General features: G+C 41.0%; 1 protein-coding gene across 3 annotated transcripts in view; it reads right to left on the bottom strand.

Moving 5' to 3' along the window:
- FMNL2 (formin like 2) overlaps window positions 1-26,264 on the bottom strand; it is a 272,362-nt gene that overhangs the window by 58,470 nt on the left and 187,628 nt on the right. For all 3 annotated transcript variants that reach the window (XM_065413183.1, XM_065413185.1, XM_065413184.1), the window contains exons 7-9: window positions 13,035-13,143; window positions 10,981-11,057; window positions 7,782-7,875 (exon numbers count right to left, since the gene is read on the bottom strand). In XM_065413183.1, coding sequence (XP_065269255.1) covers window positions 7,782-7,875; window positions 10,981-11,057; window positions 13,035-13,143 — 280 coding nt within the window. The remainder of the gene's footprint in view (window positions 1-7,781; window positions 7,876-10,980; window positions 11,058-13,034; window positions 13,144-26,264) is intronic.

The raw sequence follows: 26,264 nt of genomic DNA, 5'->3' as shown, positions 1-26,264 counted from the left end.
CTAAAATACACCGATAGCAATGGATTCATTGATAACAACAGGCCAAATCCCAACAAGTGCTGCACACTTAGGAATCAGTCCTGTCCCCACTTAGTTCAACGGGAGTAGGATCAGACACCTGCTGAGCATGGGAAGCTCCCATTGAAGTGAATGGGGGTTACCGGTGCTCAGCACTTATCAGGTTGGACTCAATGGTAGGCTTGAGAAAGAACCCGTGCACTGACCCATGTGGGTCCAATTGGACCCTATCCTACTGACACAATTCAACCATATACACTTCTATAATATTCAGATTTCAACTGATTGCTCCTTTAGGTCACAATTATGCAAAGAGCTGAGAACCCCCAAATCCCACTGACCTCTGATGCTTTGGCTGACTTTTACTGCGATAGAGTAGCAGCAGTGCTTTTGTGAGTAGAAATGGGTGAACCTCAAACTTTTTGGCAGCAATGTTCAATGTGGCTAATGACAAAGTTTGGATGCTTTTTTGAAACATCCAAACTCCTTGAGTCTTCCAAACTGGGCAAAGAATCTCATGAGAACAGGATTTCATCAGAGATTTCAAGTGCCTCCAGCTGGGCTAAAGTACTGCAAGAACACCCTCTCTTTCCAGTATTCTGATACTTCCACTTCCAGGAAGAACCAGGAAGGTCAGAGGTGTACAAAAAAACCCGAATCTAAACTCAAAGTTCCGTTTAGACTTTGTTTCAATTCTGGGTGAAGGCATAGGTTGGCCCTTATATCCCATCTTTAATTCCTTCTGTGAAGGGAAAACTTGCTCAGAGTCAATTCCTGGTGTATCAGCTAGATTTCAGTGTTAGAGAGAACCATATACAATCAAAAAGAAAACATCTAGAGTCCTTTGCTATGCAGAAAGGGAGTACAAATATTTTTATGTGGTATGTAATAAAGAGACTTGACAGAAGCTGAAAGAAAAAACTGGAAATACTCAGTGGGATTATCCATTAAATATTATAAAACACATTTCTTAAAACAAAAACAAAAACCACCTACAATGTCAGATTCTAAAGGAAGTCCAAAACACAGCTATCCATCAAGGCACATAAACAGCTTCTTGGCTAGACCAATTTTTAGTTTAAACTGATATAATGGAAAATGTGAGAAAAATGAGACTGCATGCCTTTGGAGACCTTTTTGAATACTGGAATTACTCTGCACAATAGAGCTTGGCTATAATGAATTCCCTACAAAAAGCCACTCCACTTACAAATCTATAGGTATCTGAGGTCACAGGCTATTCTTCATAACCACCAAGGATCAAAGTTATTCTTTGGAAACCCACCAAATAAAGGAAAGCCAGTGTGCATACACCTAACAGAGAAGTAAGATTTCCCCAGACAGATTTTACTGCATTGAAAAATAAAGATTTTCAAAAAATTCATGGCTCTAAGCTGGATTGGAGTGTTTACCTTTTTCACCAGCATCCTACTCCACACTTCCTGGTTGAAAACCCAGTTGGCTCAATACCAACTGTTCTGCCAATAGGAAAAGTGGTTTGTTTGTTTTTCAGCCTGTGGAAAAAACCCTTACCTCAGTGAAGAAATTTGTCTCAAGATTTTTTGCACATTCAACAAGAAAATATACAAGTTTTTATACATTCTTTTGAACAGCTCAAGCTAAACATCATGGGCTTCTGACTAGGATTAAGTGCAGCAAAACACTTACAATTTGATCCATCCTCTAGCTGGGGACTATATCCAATTCTGGCACACTGATGGGCTTGATGAACTAAAAGGTCTTCTCCAGTTCCATCTTCTATCATCCCATTAATTTGAAGATGGCATTGCCAGTGAAGGCAGGCTAGGCAGCAATGAATGAAGAGGGAGTTTGGATGATGGTAACAAATCTAACAGATAGCAAGAACAGCTTTGCCAAAGAAATCACCCTGTGTCTGCCACTGGATTGGGTAATGGAAGGATAAGTTCCAAGATAGGCAACATCTTGTACTCTAAGACTCTGAAGACTTTGAAGTTTTTGTGGAGACAGAGAGAAAGTAAATAAAGTTATTCTATCTATCTACACATTTTACCACCTTGGTCATGATATTTAAGGACCTGAGTGTCTTAGATCTTCAAAAAGTATTAGAAGGAGCCAAGCCATGAAATCAACACTATAAGACCCTCAAAGGTCTTCAGTTCTAGTCATCATCATTGCTTATCACTCCAAAACCACAACCCAGACTTGCTGTTATCACTTCAGTTCTAGTGCATCCCACCATTAGCATTCACTGGAACAGAGTTTAATATTCAAGTTTAGAAACAGTTCATTCATACGCTACATTGTGCAACTAAGTCACAAGAAATGTTACTGTGAAATGCAGCTATGAATTTTTCCTCTGTATCACAGCAATTATTTACTGTTACTAAAACCAATTCTCAATACTGGAAAATGAGGAGGACTAGCTGCAAGTGGATGAATACAGGTGTCATGGTAAGGATGAGAATTCCTAACCTAGCCAGCACTTGAGTACGCCATTCAAACAGCATTTTCCTCCCATATGCTGCAAACAAAACAAGCAGCAGGCTGGAAACGGCAAAAAGAAAAGTAAATAGCTAACAAAATGCCCCTGGCTGTTCTGTTACATGTGGGACAGTAGCTCTAATTTATTTCACATAAATATAGTAAAATACAGTCAAGCAACACATGCAGATAGGAAGTCTTCCTTAGAGAGAAAGAGAGAGCAAGAGAGGGCCCTGAAATACATACTGGAGCTGCTTTCGTTAAGAAAAGGGTAAGTAACCTCTGCTCACTCCAGGATGTAAACCAAAACCAAGGAGCAATTTCCACTGTTACCCAATGTACTTGTAATCCTTCTATCCCAGGATGTTTTAGAGGCTGGATTAGAGTAGATTACACTCCAAGAGCTGCTGGAACCAAACCCAAGTCCCTCGTAAATAAAACTAGACAGACTTTCAAATGCCAAGTTAATAAAGTGCAGCACAATTTTCTTCTGACATACAATGGCCAAACAATATTGGGACAGTTCTGAAACTGATTTTATAGTGCAGAGAAGAGGCAGAGAATGGTGCAAAAGGCCACCTTGTCCAGAAAGAGACAGGAGATGGACCCTATTCAGGCTCTCTTTCATCTTTATCTTAGATTTACTCCTCCTGAAAATGGATTAGATGAATTTAAGAACCCTGACACAGGAATTAATTCTCCTCACCTCTATAATGGAATGAAGGAAACGTGCAAGACCCAGAATTTGGACAAGCTCTTTAAGAAAACCTCCATCCCAGAGGACGACAATAAAAATGGCTACCACCAAATAGCTTCTAGGCTGTGGAATGCAATTCATTAAATGGGCACATGAACTGCAACAGAATAACCGCTAATTGGTTACACTCAACTACCAGCTTTTGGACAAAAATACTGAGAATGACCATTGTACAAAAAGCAGACTATTAAAAGTGGAGACTGATGAGAAGTGTGGAGATACTGATGGTTCCTCACTACACAGAGATTTCTGTGTGGCCTCAGCCTTGCCCATCTTTTCTTTTTCTTTTTTCTTTCTTTATTTTTCACAAGACTTTTGGCAAAATGAAACTCAGACAAAGAAATTTAACAAATGCAACATTCACCTGCTTGAATGTACAACCCGCCCCCACAACTTGGAATACCTATTGATTAAAGCATATTCTTCTGCCTTCTAACAAACATATCCACGACAGAGCTCCCTATTTCTCCATCAATTCTAAACTAGATCTTCCTGCTTGGTTTCCATTCCCCTTTGGGTGCATGAGATTCATAGATATTTTTTCCTTCAGGGATATGCTACATTCGGGTTTGGTACCCCCTCAATATTCTAGTTTGCAACAGTTTGGCTTTAGTATACCCACATGGCTCCGTTTCAGAAATAACCAGTTATGACATTGCTTTAATTATTCTGCAGAAGACAAATAAGCCCTTGAGCTGAGTCTGAAACTATAAGCATATCAAGCCCTCTGTCTACACTGGGAAACTGCCTGGGTACAAGAACCAATATTGCAAAGGGTTTCAGGTGCCATCATTGGACAAAAAATTTTTTTTATCAGCCAGGTTTTTAAAAAAAGAAATAGAAAAGAAAAAAAAAAGTTATGCCTCAGTCAGACTGCCTGGCCCTAGCCAGAAAAGCCATATTATTTAAAACATTTTCAAAATGGATTCTTGAAAACTGTTTCAGATTACCAGCACTGTCCCTGCACAGTCAAAGCCTAAAGGCCAAATTCTGCATGTCAGCATAAACTTGAAAACAAGTTTATTGAAATCACTGATATTCCTTCTGACTAGCACTGGTGTGAATGAGGGAGAATTTAGTCTGAAATGTATTGTTCTCTCTACTGACTTACTTATAGAGTGAGTTTCAGACTGCAGTTCAGGTTTCTTTTGATGCTAGTTTATGGCATGCAAGTAAAATGGCAGAGATCTAGCTTCACAAGGTCTAATCTGACTTCCTTTTTTATACTGTGTCTGATGAAAGAACCATAAAGAAACTGTGGCAGAATTACAACATATAGTTAAAGACGCCATGCAAATATTATTATGCTTACAGTATTTTAAATTAGAGCTATACTGCTATAAATCTGCCATTAAATATTTTACATGTCAGTGACTCAGAGATCTGTAATATGACTGGCTAAAAAAATTAAGAGCATAAAGCCCTGAAATCATTACTGAAAACTAATTCTTGAACCAGAACAAACTGGAAAACAGTGCAAGAAATAAATATGAGAATCAGACAAATGGAAAAATAGAAACAGAATTTATGGACATAAAATCACTCTTTGCACTATAACTCCAATGATAACATCCAGACAGCTCTGTTACTACAGAACAACTTGATCAAACAGAATATTATACAAGTAAATAAACAACAAAATACAAACTGCTTGGGCTATAAAAGTCTTTCAAAACTAGCTGCAAGAGAAACATAAAACAGCAACAAAAAGTTCTATTAAAAGAATTATAGGAGACAGTAAAAGTACCTTTTGACTTATTTGTGATACATAATGACTATAATAACCTATAGAGAGGTGATTACAAAGGTTTACAGGCTGGTTTGATAAGTGATATGCATTATGTAGTGACTTGCCAAACTAGTCTGTAATTCCTAACAATAACCTCCCTTCTACAATACTTCTGTATACAGAATTTTAAACTGGAATAATGATGCTGTATTTAGCACTCAGTGAGCATTTTTTGTACTTAAAGCCTTTCACAAACATTATCCAGTTATTCTCATTATGTTCATTTGTATTTCCTTTTACAAAGGTGCAAACTATGTCAGAGATGTTAAGTGACTTGCCCAAAGCCACAAATGAACAAGTGAAAAAGCTGAATTAAAACACCAATACCCAGTTCTGTGCCTACACAACAGGACCACGATTCTTTTTCAATCTGTGGCTAGAGTGCCTGATTTCAATGTACCAATTTTCCATTGTGTCACTGCAATTGACAGGCACAGGGTTATACCCACAGTTATCTACAGGCACAAATAATGTCATTTATATCTATAATTACGTGACATACAAGTGCAATCATGGAAGCAGACATGTAAATGACATCAAATACATTCCTATGTAGTTCTAGATACAAAACCATGCTCACAATTATTTGCTCTTGCAAGCTTGAGGGTGCAGTAGAGGCAAGGTGGAGACCACTTTCAAAATTATGCTCAGAATCTGTAATTACAGCTGTCCAGCAACTATAGGTATGCTAAAGTTGCATAATAATAGGTGTAATTTTACATCAGAATTCTAGTTGGGAGAATTCCCAAAGTGCAAAGCAATTTTTTTGGGGGGGGTGGGGAGACAGGGACAACTTCCATCAGTGTGCTTGAAAGCAGAATTATGCTATCAGACTATGTGCTAAAGGTAGTAAAGGTAAAACTACTAGTGACTACAGCGGGAGCAAAGTTAGCCTAACACACAGCGCTTTTGAAAATCCCACCTTAAGTACTATAGCTGATAAGAGAGTCAAGTATTAATTGAGATGAAATTGCAAGTAAGATTGTTGTGAATCAGACATTTATTTTTGCTGCGGTATGTAAAGGGTCACAGTTAACTGGCCCAATATATACATTTTACCTAGCTAAAGAAACAAAGTGCCAGAAATAAAAATGCTTCCCACTGTTTATATGGTTAGAGGGGAGTAAGGCATTATGAGGTGGAACATGGATGGCAAGCTACTAGGAAGCCAGCTAGTAGCTGTATGGCATCCTTTCAGAAATAGCAGAGTTCTCTGCATTAGAATTTAGTTCAATGTGTGTTAGCTTATCACAGCAGAACAACCAAATGACTGAGCTTACACTTGCTTGCTGGGTTGGACAATTGAAAAATACATTTTTTTAAATCTCAACAGCAATGGTGGGTTTAATAAAAAAACAAAACAAAACAAAAACCCCACATTTGATTACAATCTTGTTGGTATTCATCAATATTCATTAATTTTAGGACAGATCAAACTAGGTGAATCAACTATTTTCTCTTTATTGATGAACCCAAACGTATGTATCTCCAACACCCAGGAAGAAAACCTTGCTTTGCTTTAGTCAATGGGAGTTTTGCCATTGCCTTCAAGAGGGTCAGGATTCCACCCCAAGGTTTGATTTTGCAATCCCTCCACATGTGAAATTTCATTGATGGCAAAAGTAGTTTTGCACTCAGAGAACTTTGGAAATGGCCCTATAAAGTGGAAGAGCAATTTAGAAACCAAAACTGTGTTTGGTTCATCTGAGAACCTATAAAAGTGATCCTAAGCTGCATCTCAGGTGGATATCCCCTCCCACCACTTGCACCACTGTGGCTACACTTCTATTTTTAGCATGGTTGCTCGATGAGAGCTAACACGGGTATGTCTCCTCAAGCTGGAAATCACACCTCCAGCTCTAATGTAGACAAACCATTGGTCAAGAGTGCACAGAATTACTGCATGACAGCTATTTCAGTTCTGCAAATCAACCTGAAGATTTGTGTTTTATATCCCAACTCATATCATTTTGATTTGAATTTCTATGCTATTTCAAAAATTAAATTTAGTAATACTGAATTCAATACTATATTTTGTCACATCTAATTAAAATGAATGAAATAGTCTCATATCTTGCTATGTCATACTCGATAGCCAATATGAATGTGGGTAAGGACAGCCCAAGGAAAACTGAGTGTAAACAGACTGAACATACAGGAGGTAACATTATGTTAAGAGTTTTTGACTTTCATTCTGAACAGTCAGATTCTTCTGAAATGACTACAATCCTGATATTGATTAACACTCCCACTGACTTCAAGGGAGTTCCACAAGCAGAAGAATGGAAAGTCTGGTTATATTTAGAGATGGGCTCAAAATTTGAATCTGAATCCAATTCCTTCCTGAAACTCTGGAGACATTCAAATCTGCACCCAAAATCTGCCACATGTGTTCATCTCTGCTTGTATATTAAGAGTCGTATAATAAAAACAAACACTTTAAATTTAGGTGTGAAATGTGGAAAACAGAAGCCCTTATGAAATTTATCGCTTCATCAAAGCAACACCTGATTCTGGTCTCACTAATTTCAGCCTCAATGAGGATTAATTCCACTGGAGCTGAATGGAATAGAACTGGTGTCAGATCAGAATCAGGCCCTAACTCTCTGTTTATGTCACTGCATCTCAAAGTAGTTTGTGGAACATCAGCCACTCTCCATACCTCAGGAAATTAAGATAAACCATGAAGCTCCAGCAGACCATATCAAAGCTATATGTATGTGCATCAGTCTCTGATGAAGCAGAATAACCTACCTCCTTAAAGTTATCGAACGCAGATAAAATAATTTCGTGCCCTCCTCTGACAAGACAAACGGCTGCTAACAGTTCTAAGACAAGGGCTTTTGTTCTGTTAAAAAAGAAAGAAAACACAAGAATTAATGACAATAAAGTGATGATACAGCGACTACCCCATTTGCAAGATGGATGTGGTGACTGAATACAATTATTTGCCCTCAGTATCTTTTTACTCTTTAAGTGCTTTGAGAGCCTGATTCTGCAAGGTGCTGAGAACCTGCTGCAATATTCTGAGCATCTTCAGATCCAGAGTAGTTGGCACTCCATAATGCAGGTGAGTGGTTTTATATATATATTTAAAGGGGGATCGCTTTACAAAATTCATGCACATCATGAACAGCAATTATTGGTCAGCTATTTTCACCATAATGCAGCCTATTTTCCCTAAAAGTTCAACATTAAAGGAATGTGCTTTTGATTCAAATCTATGACTTTCCTAGATACAACTGTGAAAAATCCTCCATTACAATTATTTTATTTATACTACAATATAACAAGAGGTGCCTATCATCACTGAATTATACGACATTTTAGCATGTTTTCTCCTCTTTAGTGTGAAATTCTGAGCAAGCTGGATAGCGGCCAAGCTCACACAAAGATAATTCCCTTTCATCCATAAGAAGAAAAAGAATTCATCTAAAATATTGCTGATAGAAAAGCATGCAACAAACTCCAAGTGCCTGTAACATAATGGAACTCATCATACTCCTTGCATTGCACAGCTAAGGCAAGAGCACTAGTATGGCCTTGTCCGGAAGAACAACTGACAGGCACTAAAATCACAAAGACATATAAGGAATTAATCACAGGCTTAGGTGCTTTCTTGAATCAGGGCCTTAGACGGAGATGCTATTTTGCTTTTAAACTGTTACAGTAAGAGCTGGACACAGATAAAATGTTCAATTTCCCGACAATCCTGAATGGATTTTTATATTTTTAAATTAGATTCTAATTGCCAGTTTTTTCCCTGCAACACAAAAACCCACAGGAGGATCAAAGCTCTGCTAGTAGGTTCAAAGAGTTCTTGTAATGGAATATCATTCATGTCCTCCCCTTCAAGTAGAGGGATTCATACCGATTATGGATAGGAAGGGGCAAGGCCCACTAACTCGCAGATCCCCATGACCCATCTGGTGTGCAGAGGGATCATAAGGATTCTGAACTCCTCCAGGCTGGTTGCAGCAGCCATCTCTCCCATGGCTGCAAAGTCTGCCATTGGTATCAAGTATCAGAGGGGTAGCTGTGTTAGTCTGGATCTGTAAAAAGCAACAAAGAGTCCTGTGGCATCTTATAGACTAACAGACGTATTGGAGCATAAGCTTTCATGCATCTGATGAAGTGGGTATTCACCCACGAAAGCTTATGCCCCAATACATCTGTTAGTCTATAACAGGGGTAGGCAACCTATGGCACGCGTGCCGAAGGTGGCACGCGAGCTGATTTTCAGTGGCACTCACGCTGCCCGGGTTCTGGCCACCGGTTCGGGGGGCTCTGCATTTTAATTTAATTTTAAATGAAGTTTCTTAAACATTTTAAAAACCTTATTTACTTTACATACAACAATAGTTTAGTTATATATTATAGACTTATAGAAAGAGATCTTCTAAAAACGTTAAAATGTATTACTGGCACGTGAAACCTTAAATTAGAGTGAATAAATGAAGACTCGGCACACCACTTCTGAAAGGTTGCCAACCCCTGGTCTATAACGTGCCACAGGACTCTTTGTTGTCATTGGTATGTGCATCCTACATCACTTCCATCAGGACTGGCAGGCAGGAGGGACAATTAATGTTGCTTTGGTCGCATCCATTTGGGCACAAGAGGAACATGCTGAAATTATGTCTGTTCCGACTCCACCCTTCAATTAGCCCACTAATTTCTGTGAGCTCCAGCGGCACAGTGTGTATGGTTACAGTGCTTGGTTATATGGAGGATATAGCATAGAGCTGCTGCTTCCCTCTTTCCACAGAACAGCCACCCTCACCCATTCAGCTCACAAGCCAGGCCCCCAAAATCATGAGAGTGGCTTAAAAATCATGAGATTTTAAACCATAATACATTTTGGTTTCTTCACATTTGCCTTCTGGTTTATGAACCTTTGGGGTTCTTAGCTTTATTAAAAAATGAAAGCTGAGATTCTTAAATAATCTCCTGACTACTGGAGATGGAGCTTTAAAACCCCCCACTAAATATCCTGTGACTTATAATATTGTGAGATTTGGCAACACCGTATTCACACCCTCCCACAAGTCTGACTAAAGGAAGTCATGCACCAACTTCCACCAGAACAACATGATTTCAGATGTCTGCATTCTAAAGAGGAAGCACTGCAGAAAGACTGTGGTGATATGGTCACAGTTTCCTTCACTTTCTGTAGTTTTATCTTTCACTGTATGCGCAAGACTGTTTCTCATGTTTGGCTTCAACCAACATTCAATTATTTCTCAGGGTCCTGAGATCTGGAAATTCTGGGGATCCAACCGTTAGCTTGGCAACTCCCAGCAGAGCAAGAGTGTGTGGGGAGTGAGAGAGGAGTACGCATGCAGCGAGGAACATTATTGTTATTGTTTATTGTAGTAGTGCCTAGGGCCCAAGTACGAATGAAGACACTTCGTACAGGCACGGTACAAACATAGAATAAGAGACAGTCCCCGCTCTGAAGAGCTTACAAGCTAAGGAACTTCCACTTTAATAAGCAGTAACATTGCTCTCGCTAGCTCTCTACAGAACCTGTGCTGGGTTCTAAAACAGTTGGGTGTCTAAGGGTTTGTCTGTATTATAAACCTTGGGTGAAATCCTGGATCCATTGACTTCAATGGCAAATCTTCCATTGAGTTTAACAGGGCCAGGATTTCACCCCTTTCCCTATAATATCTAAATCAATTTAAAATCAATTTAGTCACACCAGTCCAAACCCCTAATACAGACCTATGCGGTAAATTACAGTAATTATAGGCTTAAGTGGACCTGGTTTCTGTGTAATTTTAACTAGTTTAAGTGTCTCTACATTAGAGGTTGCACCATTGCATCTAAATTGATTTAGTTATTCTGGTGCAAAAAACTTGTGCATTGGCAAGTTTGAAAAGTGTCTCTAAAAGCCATCAAGTGCAGTATAGTCTGTACTTACCTAGGTCCTAAACTCCTGACATCTTACCTGGGATTCTTGTTGTTCAGGCTTAGTGCAATTTCATTAACAGCATGTGGATGTGACATGACCATATTGAATCCATACTGAAATGGGAAGGGGAAATACTGTTTCAGTTTTGAGACTGCAATTATTATTTCAAAAATTCCAGTAAATTACATATCTATGCCCAATTCTGGCAACGCTTCATGGCTTTGTATGCCAAACAAAACTTTGTCACGTTTACAGTATCAGTCAGCACATTTACATTTAATATTGTACATACCAACTGTTCTTCTACCAGCAGTGTGGAAAGTACTTTTGGTTTGGCTGTGAGTCATCTGACAAACACAGACTCTGATAACCTTCTGGAATGCCACTGCCAGCCCCTCATCCTTTTCTTTTTTCTATTTCCCCCCATATCCCCCTCATTTTGGACCTTTTGGTCAATCAAAGGTGTCATTTACCCTTCAAAGAAGAGTTTCTAATCCAATACAGAATAGTATATGTCTTCTAATACACACATATCTATATTTCTATATAACAACTGTTTATAATATTTGTAAGACAATTCCTGTTTATGTGTTTTAAATATGCAGAAAACCATAACTGAATTAAGAAAAACATTTGATTATTATAACAATAGATCATTATCCAGGCTTTTTTTCATGAGAGATATGTGGTGCTATGCTGATTTACACCAGCTGAGGATCTAGCACATAGGCTTAAATTCTGCTCTCAATGTCATGGGTGTAAACCTGGGGTAAAGCCACTGATTTCCAATACTTCAGCAAATTTCTTTGACTATGGTCTAACCAGGAGCAGAATTTACCCTATACACTGGTGCTAGAAATACTTCTCAGACATGTCCAGTCATTACAGAGTTTTGGGACGCAATCCGTAACCATATACCACAAACTGTTGGATATTTATTACCAAAGGATCCTTTGGTAATCCTCCTGGAGCTTCCTGGTGGAAGTGGTCACACACAAGGAAATGCAGAATTTATCTCTCACCTACTAGTAACTGCTAGACTACTGATAGTCTCTCACTGAAAAAAGAAAAATAGTCCAACTGTAGAGGGTTGGTTAAAAAACATGGGAGTTTGTGGTGATGGAAAAATTAATGCGCCAATTATGTACACAGCAAAATAAAGGACAAATAGATATTTAGATATTTAGATATCATTTATTCAATACTCAAAGTACATTCACCTGCCAAAAAAACCAGCACCTCACTCCATTTTTTTTTAATATTAACTTTTGATAGACATGCCTGGTCTGTTAAATATGTGTAAACAGAAATGACATGTCATAGGTATTGTAATGATGCTCACACTGTAATATGGAAACACCCTGTTAAATAGAGATCTGATTACTATATTCCTGTATGTCTCTTGTAAACAACAGCTCACTGTTGTAACTATGTTGTTTCTGATATTTCCATGGCAACGTTTGTAAACTTGTTAATACTTCCTAAATAAATAAATGGTTAAAAATAATACTTCACAGGTTGTACAAGGCAAAACAAAGATAATGTTTTTTAGAAGCTTTTTTTGGAAGTACATAACAGTTAATAGTAATTGTTACAGCGAAAATTCGGAGTGTCTGAAACCACAAGAATGTGCAGTATGACCACAACTTCACAGTGACAATACAGAGAAATTCTGAAATGAAGATTCATTTTGATCTAGTTTACTCTTTCCCATGCAGTTTTAGTATTGCTCTGCAGTAAGCTCAGAGTGAAATCTGATATCGCCATCTACATAACATTCTAACTGTTCTGTACAATTCCCATTAAACATCACACCTATCAAGTCTGTATATTGGGCTGAATTCTGAATTGTGCTGAGTTACGGGAGTGCAGCTCCCACTGAGTCAATGAAAATTGCCTCCATGTAAGTGAGACCAGAATTTGGCTGATAATGGACTGAATATAAATATAGCAAATATACTGTATAGTAACAGGTAAGAAATTAAGCTTTCACCTCTGCTTTACTTTTTAAAATGATTATGCCTAGCTTCTTCTTCCACCTCCAGAAAGTAAAAGAGTTATTTTGTCAAAAATCATTGAAATGCAAGTACCTGGTAATTCATTATGGCACGTAAACACATGATGCAGACATGAACATCGTCTTTTTTACTCACTAATCTTGAATTTTTTAGTGTTCTTCTGCTCGGCAAGGTATTATACCTGCAAATAAAAGAGCAACTTATATCAGTCACAGGACAACTTCTGTAGGTAGTAAAAGTATGGAAGCAGCTGTGTCTCCACCATTTATGAAAATATTAAAATTCCCTAGTTCTACTGGGTATACAAGCATCCGATATCCAACTAGACAGTAAACACAAGACACAAGAACAAAAAAAGAAGCATCTTCTTTACACGTTAAGCCTCACGTCATATTCTGCTTATGCCACATTATGCTAGGTTTGCACAAGGGTAATCCCAATCCATAGGTCTCAGTGGGACTCCTCAGGAAGGGAAGCACACTTTAGAGGAGGAAAGATCAGGCTTCTAGCTGAGAACTCTTTCTGCTCCAATAGTCCTGGTTTCATTAAGTATCCTTTCTGCATTTGTTGAGGTGACTACAGGCAGTAAGAAAGCAGCCCTATCTGAAGCAGTAAGTGAAACAATGAAGGCATTAGTTCAGCAGCTATTCTTTGTCCTTGGATATTTTGTCACCTCTCTGGATCTTGGCACTCCAGCATTAGTCACTGTCAGAGTGATCTGTTAATCACCACTGTGCTAACTTCAAGCCTGGTAAAACCAGTCAGTCAGCACAAAGCCTGTAAACTGCCAGTCCCTTCTTTTCCACACAATGCAACAACTGCCATTGCCAATAATGTCACTCACCTAAAGACAGGTAGCTGCATCTTTGATGGAAATATAACAAGAGAGAAATAGTTGTCCATAAAGGAAAAGGTTTCAGATTTGTTCCACACATTCTACACTGGTCTAAAATCTTCTCTTTATAACATGTGAGCAATCATATGGATGTCTGAGTCCAAACATACGGAACAAGCAGAATTTGACCTTATATCTATAATTTTCACTGCTGTGTTACCTAGAGATCAGATTCTATTTAAAAATTATGTCTGGCTTTCATGCTGAACAAGATGAAGTTTCTGAAAGTCCTCTAAAAGTATTTGGGGGGGGAAACCCAGCTTTCTAGAGCCTTCCCCAAAACAGAAGCATGTGTTATTTTTATTAGAACCTGACCCTTGTAAACCAACTTCAATCCTATTAGGTGAGTCAATGGAACAAATAAAAAGGGAACTCTTTAAATCTGCCATTTCCACGGACCATTACTGAAACACAAATTTCATTTCTTCATGAGATATCAGGTTGTAGACAAAAGCAAAACTGAAGAGCCATGCGTAAGAAAACAAGAGATCAATGTACAAGAACAATACAGTTACATTCTTACACTCTTAGTGAATTTAGAAATTGAATAAATAATGAGAAAATTGTAATTATTGCCATGATAATCTTTTGAAATGAACTACCAACAGCATGATAATCTAAATATGCACTGCAGATTAATGTCTCGTATCAGCCAAGTTGCATCCCTCAAATTCAGAGGGGCTGATTGCCCCATGGATTGCCAGGAAACCTGTGCAAAAGGAATGGAAGAGGTTTTGCAACATTGTGTGCTCTCTCATGCAGCCATGCACCTGGACTCTGCATGCAAAGTGCTATGGGATAAGTGGGTGCTGTCTGGTAGAAAGGAGGCATGGTGTTGGAAAAATCCTATAGCACATGCTGAACCAATGTTAAAATAGATCCATAAAGAAGGCCTTAGACACTACTGTAATCCTACAGACCTCAATGGTACTACTGATTTACATTAGTGTGAGAGCAAAATCAAGCCTGGAGAGTGAAAATTCAAGCAGTTTCCAGAAGCTAAATTAGGGGTTTCAGCTATCTAGAGGGACACACAAGAGACATGACAGGACTACTCAGTTTAAGTGAGGCAAGTAGCAGCCTATGTTACCATACACAAATACATCCTAAAGACATGGAGGGGAAGCATAGTATTTTGCAAGATACAGATTGTGTCAGATGTGCATTGACAGCCTCTTGGAGTTGGAATTGTATGTCAGCTGGCAGACTGTGAGGGTGGGAGTAGCTGTTGACCTCAGGTACTGGCAGCTAGTTATATAATGGTGTATATTTGCACATCAGCTGTGGATGTCACATCAATATCTAAGTCCATATGACATTTAGACTTACTGAGTTTGGTGCACTCACTCTTGTGTCTTAATCTGGCAGCTGGACTGTGACAGTAATCTGGAGGAGCAGTGTTTTCTGTGCACACCATGAATTCCACCTCCTGTGGAATGTGGATTTTTTGCTCCATCCATGTTGTAGCAACACTCCTCCATGCTAAATGGCCATGTTGCTCTCAGCTGCTCATGGTCATATGATGACATGGTCATATGATGACACGGTCATGTGATTATATTCTGTATTCCTATATCCAGTGCTGCTGAGAGTGTTGCTTCCTGCAGATGTACAACAACAAATTTTGTGGCAGTAAGATCATCCTCTTATCTTAGCATTTGGTCAGGGTGCACACAGCAGACCACGCCCACTGCTGGCTATTAACATGGTTGAATTCGTATATCTGGACCAGTTAGTGTAATTTGAGAGTGAAAGGATGCTACAACACACATAAGCATGTTTCTACATGGTCTGGTTCTACATTCCCTGCACATGCAGGAGTTTAATAGGCATGTAGGGTGTTCAAGAAGTTCAGAGTTGAGCTCCCAGATTTTCGCCCATTTTCATGCATCTCTTTTTCTCCATGCCTGTCTTCGCAGTAAACTGGCTGTTTGAGCCCAACATTTATTACATTTGTTGTCTTCAAACTATCAAACTCAGATCTCCAAATGTAGGAACAGAGTCTAAAAATCAATGAAGAGATAGCGACAGTGATTTAAATAACATTAATGCCTCTAAAATATCTGAAAAAATTATATTTATTACACAATGAGCGGTTCCATTTGAGAAAAAAGACATTCATAGATAAAACATGGCCAGTTTACTAGTTGCCATCATTTGTAAAAAGAAGCCTTCCTCAAACACATGCAGGCGTCTTCACATTTGGCACTGCAGTTTTCACAATTTAGCCCACAGTTTTTGGTTTATATGTTAAAAAAAGGGGGGGGGGGAGAGCAATCCAGATTTTGGTATCAGTCAATCTAGTTTCAATATATAATCATAACTTTTAAAATTAAGAGCCATCTCTCTCTAACCACAGCCTGAATGGAATTACAAACACATTTCTGTGATGTCTAATGATGACTGGTACTTTTTAAAACAATAACCATGTGGCCAGCCCAAGGAAAGTCATATGTAATCTGTTTAGCCTTAACTTAAATTCTCTCCCTCTCTCGGGATTGTGGCAGTTTCTGAGAGTGAGGCTGTGCATGGCGTGTGCTGTGTACACTAGCTGGGTTTCTGTTAGTCTGTGCTTTTTTTTGTTACTTGCTGTTTATTTTAGGAGTGTGGTTGGTTCCCCCGCCTTTTCCTTGGGAAGTGGGGGGTTTTCTCCATGGGGTCCACTTCAGATAGGTTTAGCAGTTTGACGCCTAAGCATGGGGTTTCGTATGTGCCTGCTGTCTCTTGCACTGTGTTGTTTACTTGTTTACTTCTGTTTTTCCAATGTTTCCCCATTTCCTTCACAATGAGACACTAGTGTATGTTCTATCCTGTTATGGGAAGGTAGTTTCTGCTGCTAGGATGGAAGAAGCCAGAGGTGAGGCATGTTATGTCATTCTGGCACCAGGTTTATGTGGTTCCAAATAACTCTGAACACTCCTTGAACCTGATTTAAAAGCACCACACAGATGGGGCAAATTATACAGTGTTTGCTACCTCTGCAAGTATGAAATATTTCCTTTGTGGTGAAATATTTCATTTGAAGGGTTCCTGCCGAGGCACTGCTGGCTCAGTGGTCCATGGTAAGAAAGTGGGACCCCAGGATAATGGGAAGGGGGCTAGGGGATCAAGGGACCAGCAGGAAACAGAGCCTGCATCTGCACTGCCAGATTCTATCACCTCCTCCTCACCATAGGTGGTCTGCCATTGTCTAGGGAGCAGCCCTCACAGTGGAACCTCTGCTGTGATCCCATCCCTTGCGCCTGGACAGAAACGAGTCCTGGAGGTTGAGGAGCATCTCCCAGCATAGGGAGTAGAGAGAGATTGTAGAGATGTGGATGAAGAACAGACCAACGAGATGGATTTAGGCGTGACTCCTTCTAACAGGGGCTAAGACTTTGGAGGCCCCTGAGCTGCTGACAGTGGCTGAGGATGGAGCTGTGTGTCCTCAGAAGGATAGCATTGCACTGGGTGGTAGCTCCAGTGGGGTACTGTCTTTCCCTGGCATGGTGAGTCCTCAAGCCCCCGATCCTGCATGCTGCAATGATGATGCTGGGTCCCACCTGAAGCTGTACTGCCTATCCTTCTTGGGAAAACAGACATGCCAGCTGCTCCCACTGAATCTCCCTCCTTCATGAATGATGAGACTGTTATAGTGGCGGTTCAACATTCGTCTGAGCAGGTGGAGTCTGAGGGAGATGAAGAGGATGATGATGATCTCTCTGACTCCTTACTGGTTCCTGATGTCTCAGCCAGGGTGGGTACAGCGTGAAGGAGATTAGTGACTTTTTGGACAGCACTAAAGGGAAGCCAGGAGTTGAGGTTCAGGGCTATTTCTATGTCTTACAGTGCTTTGCTCATTCAGCTGCCCTTGTCTTGAGAGAGACCTCAGTTGATCGTAGGAAACATTTCCATCTCAAAACGTTGCTGAGCAAGATGCAGAAGCTCGTGGATTGTTCAAGATATATAGGTTTCCCCATGGCTCATCTTGTTCAAAGTACTTCCAGTTTCTATTGTTTCTCTCTGCCGCTTGACTTTCTGCTTTTAGTCTTCATGGTGCTGCTCAACTTTGGCTCTCTAAATATTAATGGATGCCAGGATGGTCATAAAAGAACACAACTCTTTGAATTTCTCAGACAAAAACAGGCTGATGTTGTCCTTTTGCAAGAAGTGCCCTGAGACCATGACAATCAGGGGAACTGGTTGAAGGAATGGGAAGTGAAAGCTTTCTCAAGCTACAGCTCCAATGTCACTGCTGGGGTAACTGTTCTCTTTTTCCAGGGTGCAGGGGCACTGATCCTTTCTGTGAAGGAGATTGTGCAGAGCCGGTTCCTCCAGGTGGAGACCTGTATTGTCACTATTTTTTAAAATCTTTTTACTGTGTATGCCCCTACTCTGAGGCGAGATTGTGTCCTTTCTGCAAACACTTGCCCATGCTGCTTGGCTGTGACCCTGATACTATTATTGTCCTGGGAGGGAATTTCAGTTTCACTGTAGATTATGTTTTAGACATGAACCATGAGGAGCCACACCCTCAGTCAGCCAGGGAACTGTATTGTCTCAAGCAGACCTTTGGGCCAGTAGATGTTTGGAAGTTCTCTCACCCCATTGTTAGGCAGTATTCTTAGCTGAAGGCTACTCCCAGTCAGGTCTCAGGGGCTAGACTGGATCACTTTTATAACATGAAGGCCAGTGTGAATATGTTTGTTTGGTCTTCCATGTCTCCCACTCACTTGTCTGATCATCATTATGTCAGTGTGTCTCTCCTTATTCCTGTCTGTGATTACCACTACCGCTTTAATACCAAATTATTACAGGACTTGAATTTCAACAATTGCAATGGCACCTCTGGGATTAAGGTGCTGGGGGTCTTTTTTGGATCTGAACAATATATGCTAAGGAAGCGAGTGGGGGTTAAGGAGAAGGTGCAAGGGCATTTGCAGAAATGGTGCTGGCTCCTTTCTGGACTCTCTTTTTTGGAGGTGGGTTTTGACTGCCAACAATTTTGTGGCCTCAATCTTGTGGAACCGGCTAGTGTGTCTGGACCCCCTCCACCCGAGACTTTTGGGCCAGATTCAGAGGCTTATTAACCATTTATTAATAGTTACCACTGGTTGCACCCTGATTTGCTGTTCCTGCCAAGATGAAGGGGACTAGAGGCTCACTGATTTAGTCAGCAGGGAGGCAGTCCTTCACCTGCAGTCTGTTCAGCAGTTGCTATATTCTGACTCCCTACAAGCCTGGAAAACCTTTGTCATCTCTCTTCTCTGTTTGGCTGGGGGGATGGACTTTGACACTCAACTACTTTTGTTGGCACCTGGTCGATCACAGAGGCTAGATTTGCCTCCATTCTACAATGATCTTTTAATAACCTGGCTACTTCTGCAAAGCATGCAATCAGACCAGGCATTTTCCAATTTATGGCTCTTGGAAGAGCCACTTTTTTTTAACCCATATTTTCCCGCTGAAGTTCTCTCCAGGAGCCTGTTTATGGCTTTTACCCAGGGTGGGTTGACCAAGCTGCCCCTCACGGTTGTTCCTAATTGGTCAATCTGGAAGTCACCGACAGCTCTTGCTGTTCAGACAACAATCTGGTCTGTACATTTTTTGGATAAGGTCCTGGCTGAATTCCAGGCGTGCTCCCTCAGCAGGCTGCTCAGTATTTGCAGAAAGTTTTTGCAGGGACTGTTCTTCCAGCGGGAATCCTGTGTCCCCCTCACTAGTTGTCTCCCTTCTGTGGATGAGATCCTGGTGCAACCAGGCAGACTGTTGTCCTGGAAGGGTTTGGTGAATGTTCCTTTTGTAACCCTGACCAAGAGGCAGCTCTATGGCATGTGTGTCAAGGTGCGGCAGCATTATGCCACAATCTCTGATGTCCCTGATGCAGCTTGGGGGATGTCTCTGTCCCCAGCTTGGAGGATGCTGCACGAACCTCCTCTTCCTAAGCGCTCCAGTGACTTGCAGTGGAGCGTCCTGCATAGCATCGTAGCAACCAGTTGTTTTGTGCACCATATTACCCCTAAGGTGTCTGCGCAGTGCCCCTTCTGTTCGGCTTCAGACACAGTGTTTCATTTTCTCCTACACTGCCCCTGTTCGATTTCTCTTTTTGTTTTTTTTGCAACAGCTTTCTAGCAGTTTGGGTCTGGTTTTCTCCAAGCTCCTGTTTGTTCTCAGAGTGAGATACAAGGCTCTCATTCAGCCAGTTTCCTGCCTGACTAACTTCTTGCTGGGTCAAGCAAAACTAGCCTTTGAAATATCACCAGGACAGAATGGCCAGTGTAGAGCGGTGTGATGTGCTAGGGCTGTTCCATGCACTGATTGTGGCCCGGCTACAGACTGACTTGTAATCTGGACACTTTTGGGTTGACTTGGTGTATTAACAATATTTGAGTGAACCAGGTGATGATGATGCTTTACTGATTCTTGTTTAATGTTTGCTTAAGATGTGTTTTGCTTTATTTTATTAATATCTTTGTGTATATGTTGTAATTTTTTAACATTCTTGAAGTTTTTAATGTGACTTTATGTGACTAAAGGTGTTTTTCATGTAATGTCAGTCTTTCTCTCTTCCTTCTCGTATTCTGCTTCTTCACTGCAGTAACTCAAGTAAATTATTAATTTTTGATAGAAGTCTGCATTGCTACTGTCCACTGAACATTCAAAGACCAAAAAATCACAAAGTACAGTGTTCCTAAGCTCTGAGTATTCTTCATTTACTAATATTTTTCATCCTCAGTATCATTTCAGTAAATGGAGTTGAAATATGTCACCCATTCATTTCTTGAATAAGAACTAGTCTCTCTAAATCTGAAATAAAACCTAGTTATTCTGGAAACTGGTTTAGTTACTACCTTTTACAGCTATTCCCAATAGTCAAATGATGCAGAATATCCACACCAGGCATTTTCTCACCTTTCTTTATTGTGGTAGTGCAAAATCAGTAGAAGGCCACAGGCAACTTTTTATGAAGCCTAGATACATTTATGTAGCTAGAAATGGTTTGCAAGCCAACAACTTTGTTTCGATTTAAATGGTAACCCTCAACATTTATAAGTTTAAATGAAGATAAAGGCAAAACTAATGACCAAAAGGCTTCCATTTGTCATAGACCACTAGGCCTGATTTTACTTTTGTGCACAATACCATATTTATACAGTAAAGAGTCCGAGCTCCTTGATGAGGGGCAGCCAAATTCTTACAGTCACTCTGAGCTAATCACTAACTTTTAGCCAATGTGTTGGGTGGGAGGGCTAACTTCTTCTCATTTTGCCTTAGACTAGCAGTCTCTTTTTGTCTGCTCTGGGAAACGGACATATATTCCATTGCTCCAGCTCTGCATTTTCTCCTTGATGCTCTAGGCTGTTTGCATACACTCAGCTATGACTCATAGACTCATAGACTCATAGACTTTAAGGTCAGAAGGGACCAATATGGTCATCTAGTCTGACCTCCCGCATGATGCAGGCCACAAAAGCTGACCCACCCACAACAGAATCTTCCAGCCTGCGACCCCTGCCCTATGCTGCGGAGGAAGGCGAAAAACCTCCAGGGCCTCTGCCAATCTACCCTGGAGGAAAATTCCTTCCCGACCCCAAATATGGCGATCAGCAGAACCCCGAGCATACAGGCAAGATTCTACAGCCGGACCCTCATTTTACCCGCGATGGCCCGTTAATGCCTAATTGACTAAAATCACATTATCCCATCAAACCATTCCCTCCATAAACTTATCAAGCCTAATCTTGAAGCCAGAGAGGTCCTTCGCCCCCACGGTTTCCCTCGGAAGGCTGTTCCAAAATTTTACCCCTCTGACGGTTAGAAACCTTCGTCTAATTTCAAGCCTAAACTTGACCTTTTCTCTTAACCCACCTCAGACCATCTACTTGTTCTTGGCTACTCAAGACCTCTTGCTACCTCCTACTAGGTCAAAGTCAATCAACCTTTCTCAGCCACTTCAGGCTAGCAGCTTCTCCTTGTGCACTTGTCAGGTTCACGCTATTTCACTGATTGGGACACCAAGTTTTAACCTAATTAAAGAAATTCATACCACTGCAAGTAACAGCATGGAAAGGTGCTCCAGTATTGCCAACCCCAAACATTCAAAACTCATACAGCAGGCCCCCCCAAAATCATGAGATTGGCTTAAAATGTTGAGATTTTTTTAAAAGAACATTTTGCGCTGTTTTTACTGGCCCTCTGGTTTTTGAGCCTTTAGTGAGAGGTCATATTTTCAATTTTTTCTGCTCAACCATGAGGACCAAAAACTTTTTTTTAAGTGAAAGATGAGGTTCTCACAAAATCACACGACTCCAGGAGCCAGAACTTTCAGAAAAACACCAAATAACACAAAATTTGTGATAAAATTGCAAAAGTTGGCATCACTGGTGCTCTCATCCCAACTAATGCTAAATTTTCCATTCATAAATATAAAATATTGTGCAGGACACCTAATTCAGGAAAGTATTACAATTCTCTGAGTTAGTTTTTAAATATTACACATTTGGTTCCACTTGTCTGTACAGCTGTTGCATACAGAGACAAAAGTACACTAATTTTGTGTAGTCAATTCTTTGCATCGTCCTCTGTATAGTGTGCTCAGAGCAGAGGGTCTGGGCTTATAACTGCCTTAATTCTGCCTTGCCCATCTTCTTCCTTCAGTTCCAGTAGGGATCAGATCTCTAGTTAAAGGGAAATGGGTGCCATGGATAGACGCTCTCCAGAGTACACACAGTCTGAATGAAGTCTGCAGTTCATTTTGTTTGAAAATTCCATGAGCTTCCCAGTGTCATATGCAGCCTTAGAGGAAAGGAAAAAAGCCTTTGGAAGGAAAAAATCATGCTTTTGTTGTAGGACTGCCACATGCGTTCCAATGGAAAGACATACAAGCAAAGTCTTTCTTCAATTAATACGTATGAAATAAAATCACTAAGCCAGCTTTGTGTCATGGCAAATTGTATCAGGAATTGCCTTCTTAGAATTCACTGTGCTATGGGGTTACCACATCCTACCTTGTTGTCTCAGAAATTTCCATGGCTGCATCCGTTATGCTATTAGAAGAGTAAGAAATGACGGCTTTAGTGAGAAATGAGTGTCAAGTGATAAGCTATGGAGAGCTAAGCAAAGTTCTATTGCTTGGTCACAGCTGTGCAGTTTTGGTTCTCAGGGGCTTGTGTAAACTTTGTATTTGCTTTCAATTCACATGAATTTACAGGCCCTGAGTTTTGAGGTAAAAGGAACCCAAAAACATAAATAGCTCCAATTCACTCAAAACTGGATGCAGGTTTGATAGAAACAGGACCCAAGTTCACTTGAAAAGTTGTAAGCATTTAGCTAACCCAGAGGTGGGCAAACTACGGCCCGCGGGACCCTCCTGCCCAGTCCCCTGAGCTCCTGGCCCGGGAGGCTCGCCCCCGGCCCCTCCCCTGCTGTTCCCCCTCCCCCGCAGCCTCAGCACGCCCCACTGCCGGCGCAATGCTCTGGGCGGCTGGGCTGCGAGCTCCTGGGGCAGCGCCGCTGCAGAGCCTGGCCTGACCCGGTGCTCTGTGCTGTGCAGCGTGGCTGTAGCGCCGCCAGCCACCGGTGCTCCAGGCAGTGCGGTAAGGGGGCAGGGAGCGGGGGGGGGTGGGGTGGATAGAGGGCAGGGGAGTTCGGGGTGGTGGTCAAGGGGTGAGAGGGGGTGGATAGGGGTCGGGGAGGTCAGAGGGCGGGGAACAGGGGGGTTGAATGGGGGCAGGGGTCCCGGGGGGCAATCAGGAGGGAGGGAGGGGTTGGATGGGGCGGCGGGGGGCAGTCAGGGTCAGGGGCTCTGGGGGCAGTCAGGGGACAGGGAAAAGGGGTGGTTGGATGGGGCAGGAGTCCCAGGGGGGCTGTCAGGAATGAGAGGAGGGGTTGGATGGGGCAGCGGGGGGCAGTCAGGGGCGGGGGTTCCAGGGTCAGTCAAGGAACAGGGTGGGTTGGATGGGACAGGAGTCCTGGGGGGAGGGGGGGCGCTGTCAGGGGGCGAGAAGCGGGGGGGAGACGGGGGGCGGGCCACGCCCCCTCCCCTAACCAGCCCTCCATACAATTTCCAAAACCCGATGCAGCCCTCAGGCCAAAAAGTTTGCCCGTCCCTGAGCTAACCTATACTGAGTTTCAAGGCCTGAATTCAGACAGGTGACTTTTAGCAGGAGTTGGGGGTACTCAGCACTTTACAGGATCAGACCTAAAGTTTATTATGAAATATGAAATCAGGCAACTTTTGGGTGGCTTCAGCTGTCGTAATAAAAGTTTCATACATTAAAACTGGAGCTATCTTGCTTACTCCTTTCTGTCTACAACCCCAGAGCAACGAGAGCTTTGATGTGTCAACACCCTAACGGTCTCTATTCCTGATCTGCTTTGCATTGCTGGTTGTTTTAATAAGCAGACACCATTTGTAAAGGGCACCTGGCCCTATACACTAACATATTAAGGGGTTAATTCACTACATCAACCCACCATTTAGCACTGATTGCATGGTTTTCTATAGCCTATTTGAGTAAACAATTGTGACTGTGTTCAGAAACTGCCAGTGCTGAACATTTAGGCACTTTTTCCTTCCATTCTCAAAGTGGGAAATTCACAGTTTGCCCAAATAATGAACTTAAGCTATCTAAGTGTAATATAAATTGATTATATGCTAGCTAGGGGTCAGATCTATGCTGAACAGGAATTGAAAGCAATGCATAGCTCTGTGTGGCACAAAGTCATCAATGTGACTAAATACTTCCCTTTTGGAGCCCCCATTTGAACATGAATTGGGAAATTAAAGACAGCTGCCTTTATTCGTTAAAGTACATATATTTGTTAAAAATGGAGAAAAAGCTGCAACATAATGTTCTAAGTTACTTGTAGCTATGTAGAGATCTTTTCTGTAATTCTCTCATCTGTTTCAAGGCACTAAAGAAAGAACAAGTGATTTACGTTTTGGATGTTAATAATCAAACCTACTGTTATCTATATTATACCATTTTTAGGAAAAAGTCTTCAAAATCCAGTGCATCTTTTCCTGCATTTCCAAAATTCCTTTAAATATCTATAGATTTTTTTTGTCAGATGTAACAGATGGAAACAACACTCCTTATACTAATAAAAGATGACCTGGAGAACAAAGGCAGGATCCAGAATTTCAGGCTGCCTAGAGTGCCAGAAGAAATGGAGTCTGGGAGTGAGAATATTTTGAAGTTCAGTAGCTCTTGGGATTACTCTGGGCCCCCACTGCCTACAGATTATATAAATACAATATTCCCCCAGAGACTACCTGAAAAGAAATCTGCTCAGTCTGAGAAATCTCCTGACCCACGCTCATAATTACTTATGTGCCTTTTCAGATGCCTACTCAACTTCTTACATAGTGAGCACATTTAAGAAGCTGGATCTTAAAGCCTCTACATTCAATTTGTAATCTTATATATTAATCTCTTCTGAAGAAGCAGAAGAGATTCATGCTAGCTAAACAACAACTGTAGGCAACAGGTATGAACATATCTTTACTGTATCTGGCAAAACTGCAGCTAAAAAGAACCAGCAGATGTTTGTTCTGAGATTCCCCTCTAGAAGAAAACCCTTTTTACGGCTAGTCAAAAAGGTGACAGAAAAGTTATCTAGTCCACCTCTCTGCCAAAAGATAGCGAGCTATCCAATTCCGTGGACTCTGATATAGACTAGTTTGATATGTGGGTTTACTCCAGCATCACTCTTCGTGTTTTTGCTCTGTACTTTGGGTTTCCACTTAGGGCAATATCCCTGCCTCCTCTCCTCTCCCATCATCTTCCACACCATGGATCACTGTTAAACATTCTATACTCATTATGCTCACAGAACTTCCATTGGCTATTCAGGGTGAGGAACAAGTACAGAATATGCAATAGAAAGCTGCAGTGCAGAGAAGCTATTCATACTGGAGAATGGAATTTTGCCCTTGATTCCCATATGCTCCCTATATCAAATGCTACTTGCCTCAAAGAGACTTAAGTGACGTAGACTAGTGATGGCTTTAGCATGTGGACTTCTTTACTTTGATTCTATGCACTGGAATCAGTATTTTTTTTATTTAGTGGCAATTGTAATACTGCCCTATGGTATTTGTTTCCTTCCTAGCGTTAGACTATATTGGCAATAGCTCAGACCCCTCACTTAGAATTGAGCCAAACTTGGGTGGATGAGGTTATGCCCTGAGCTTCTATTGCTTTCTTTTCATTTCTTGTTACCAAATGTTAGGCTGATGTGAACATTCAGATGATTGTTGGTTTTGATTTCCTCTCTGCTGCACGTCAAAAATTATGTCATTGATAGTATATTTACTCTAGTAATTAAACTCATATGGTTCCTCTTTTATTGCCTTTGCCCCTCTTTTAAAGAAATCCTATAAAAAGTTGTTTCTGAAGAAGAAAAAAAGGGACCCTCACCAT

The sequence above is a fragment of the Emys orbicularis genome, chromosome 11, assembly GCF_028017835.1.
Source record: "Emys orbicularis isolate rEmyOrb1 chromosome 11, rEmyOrb1.hap1, whole genome shotgun sequence".
Lineage (NCBI taxonomy): Eukaryota > Metazoa > Chordata > Testudines > Emydidae > Emys > Emys orbicularis.
This window is presented reverse-complemented; position numbering and strand designations above follow the sequence as displayed.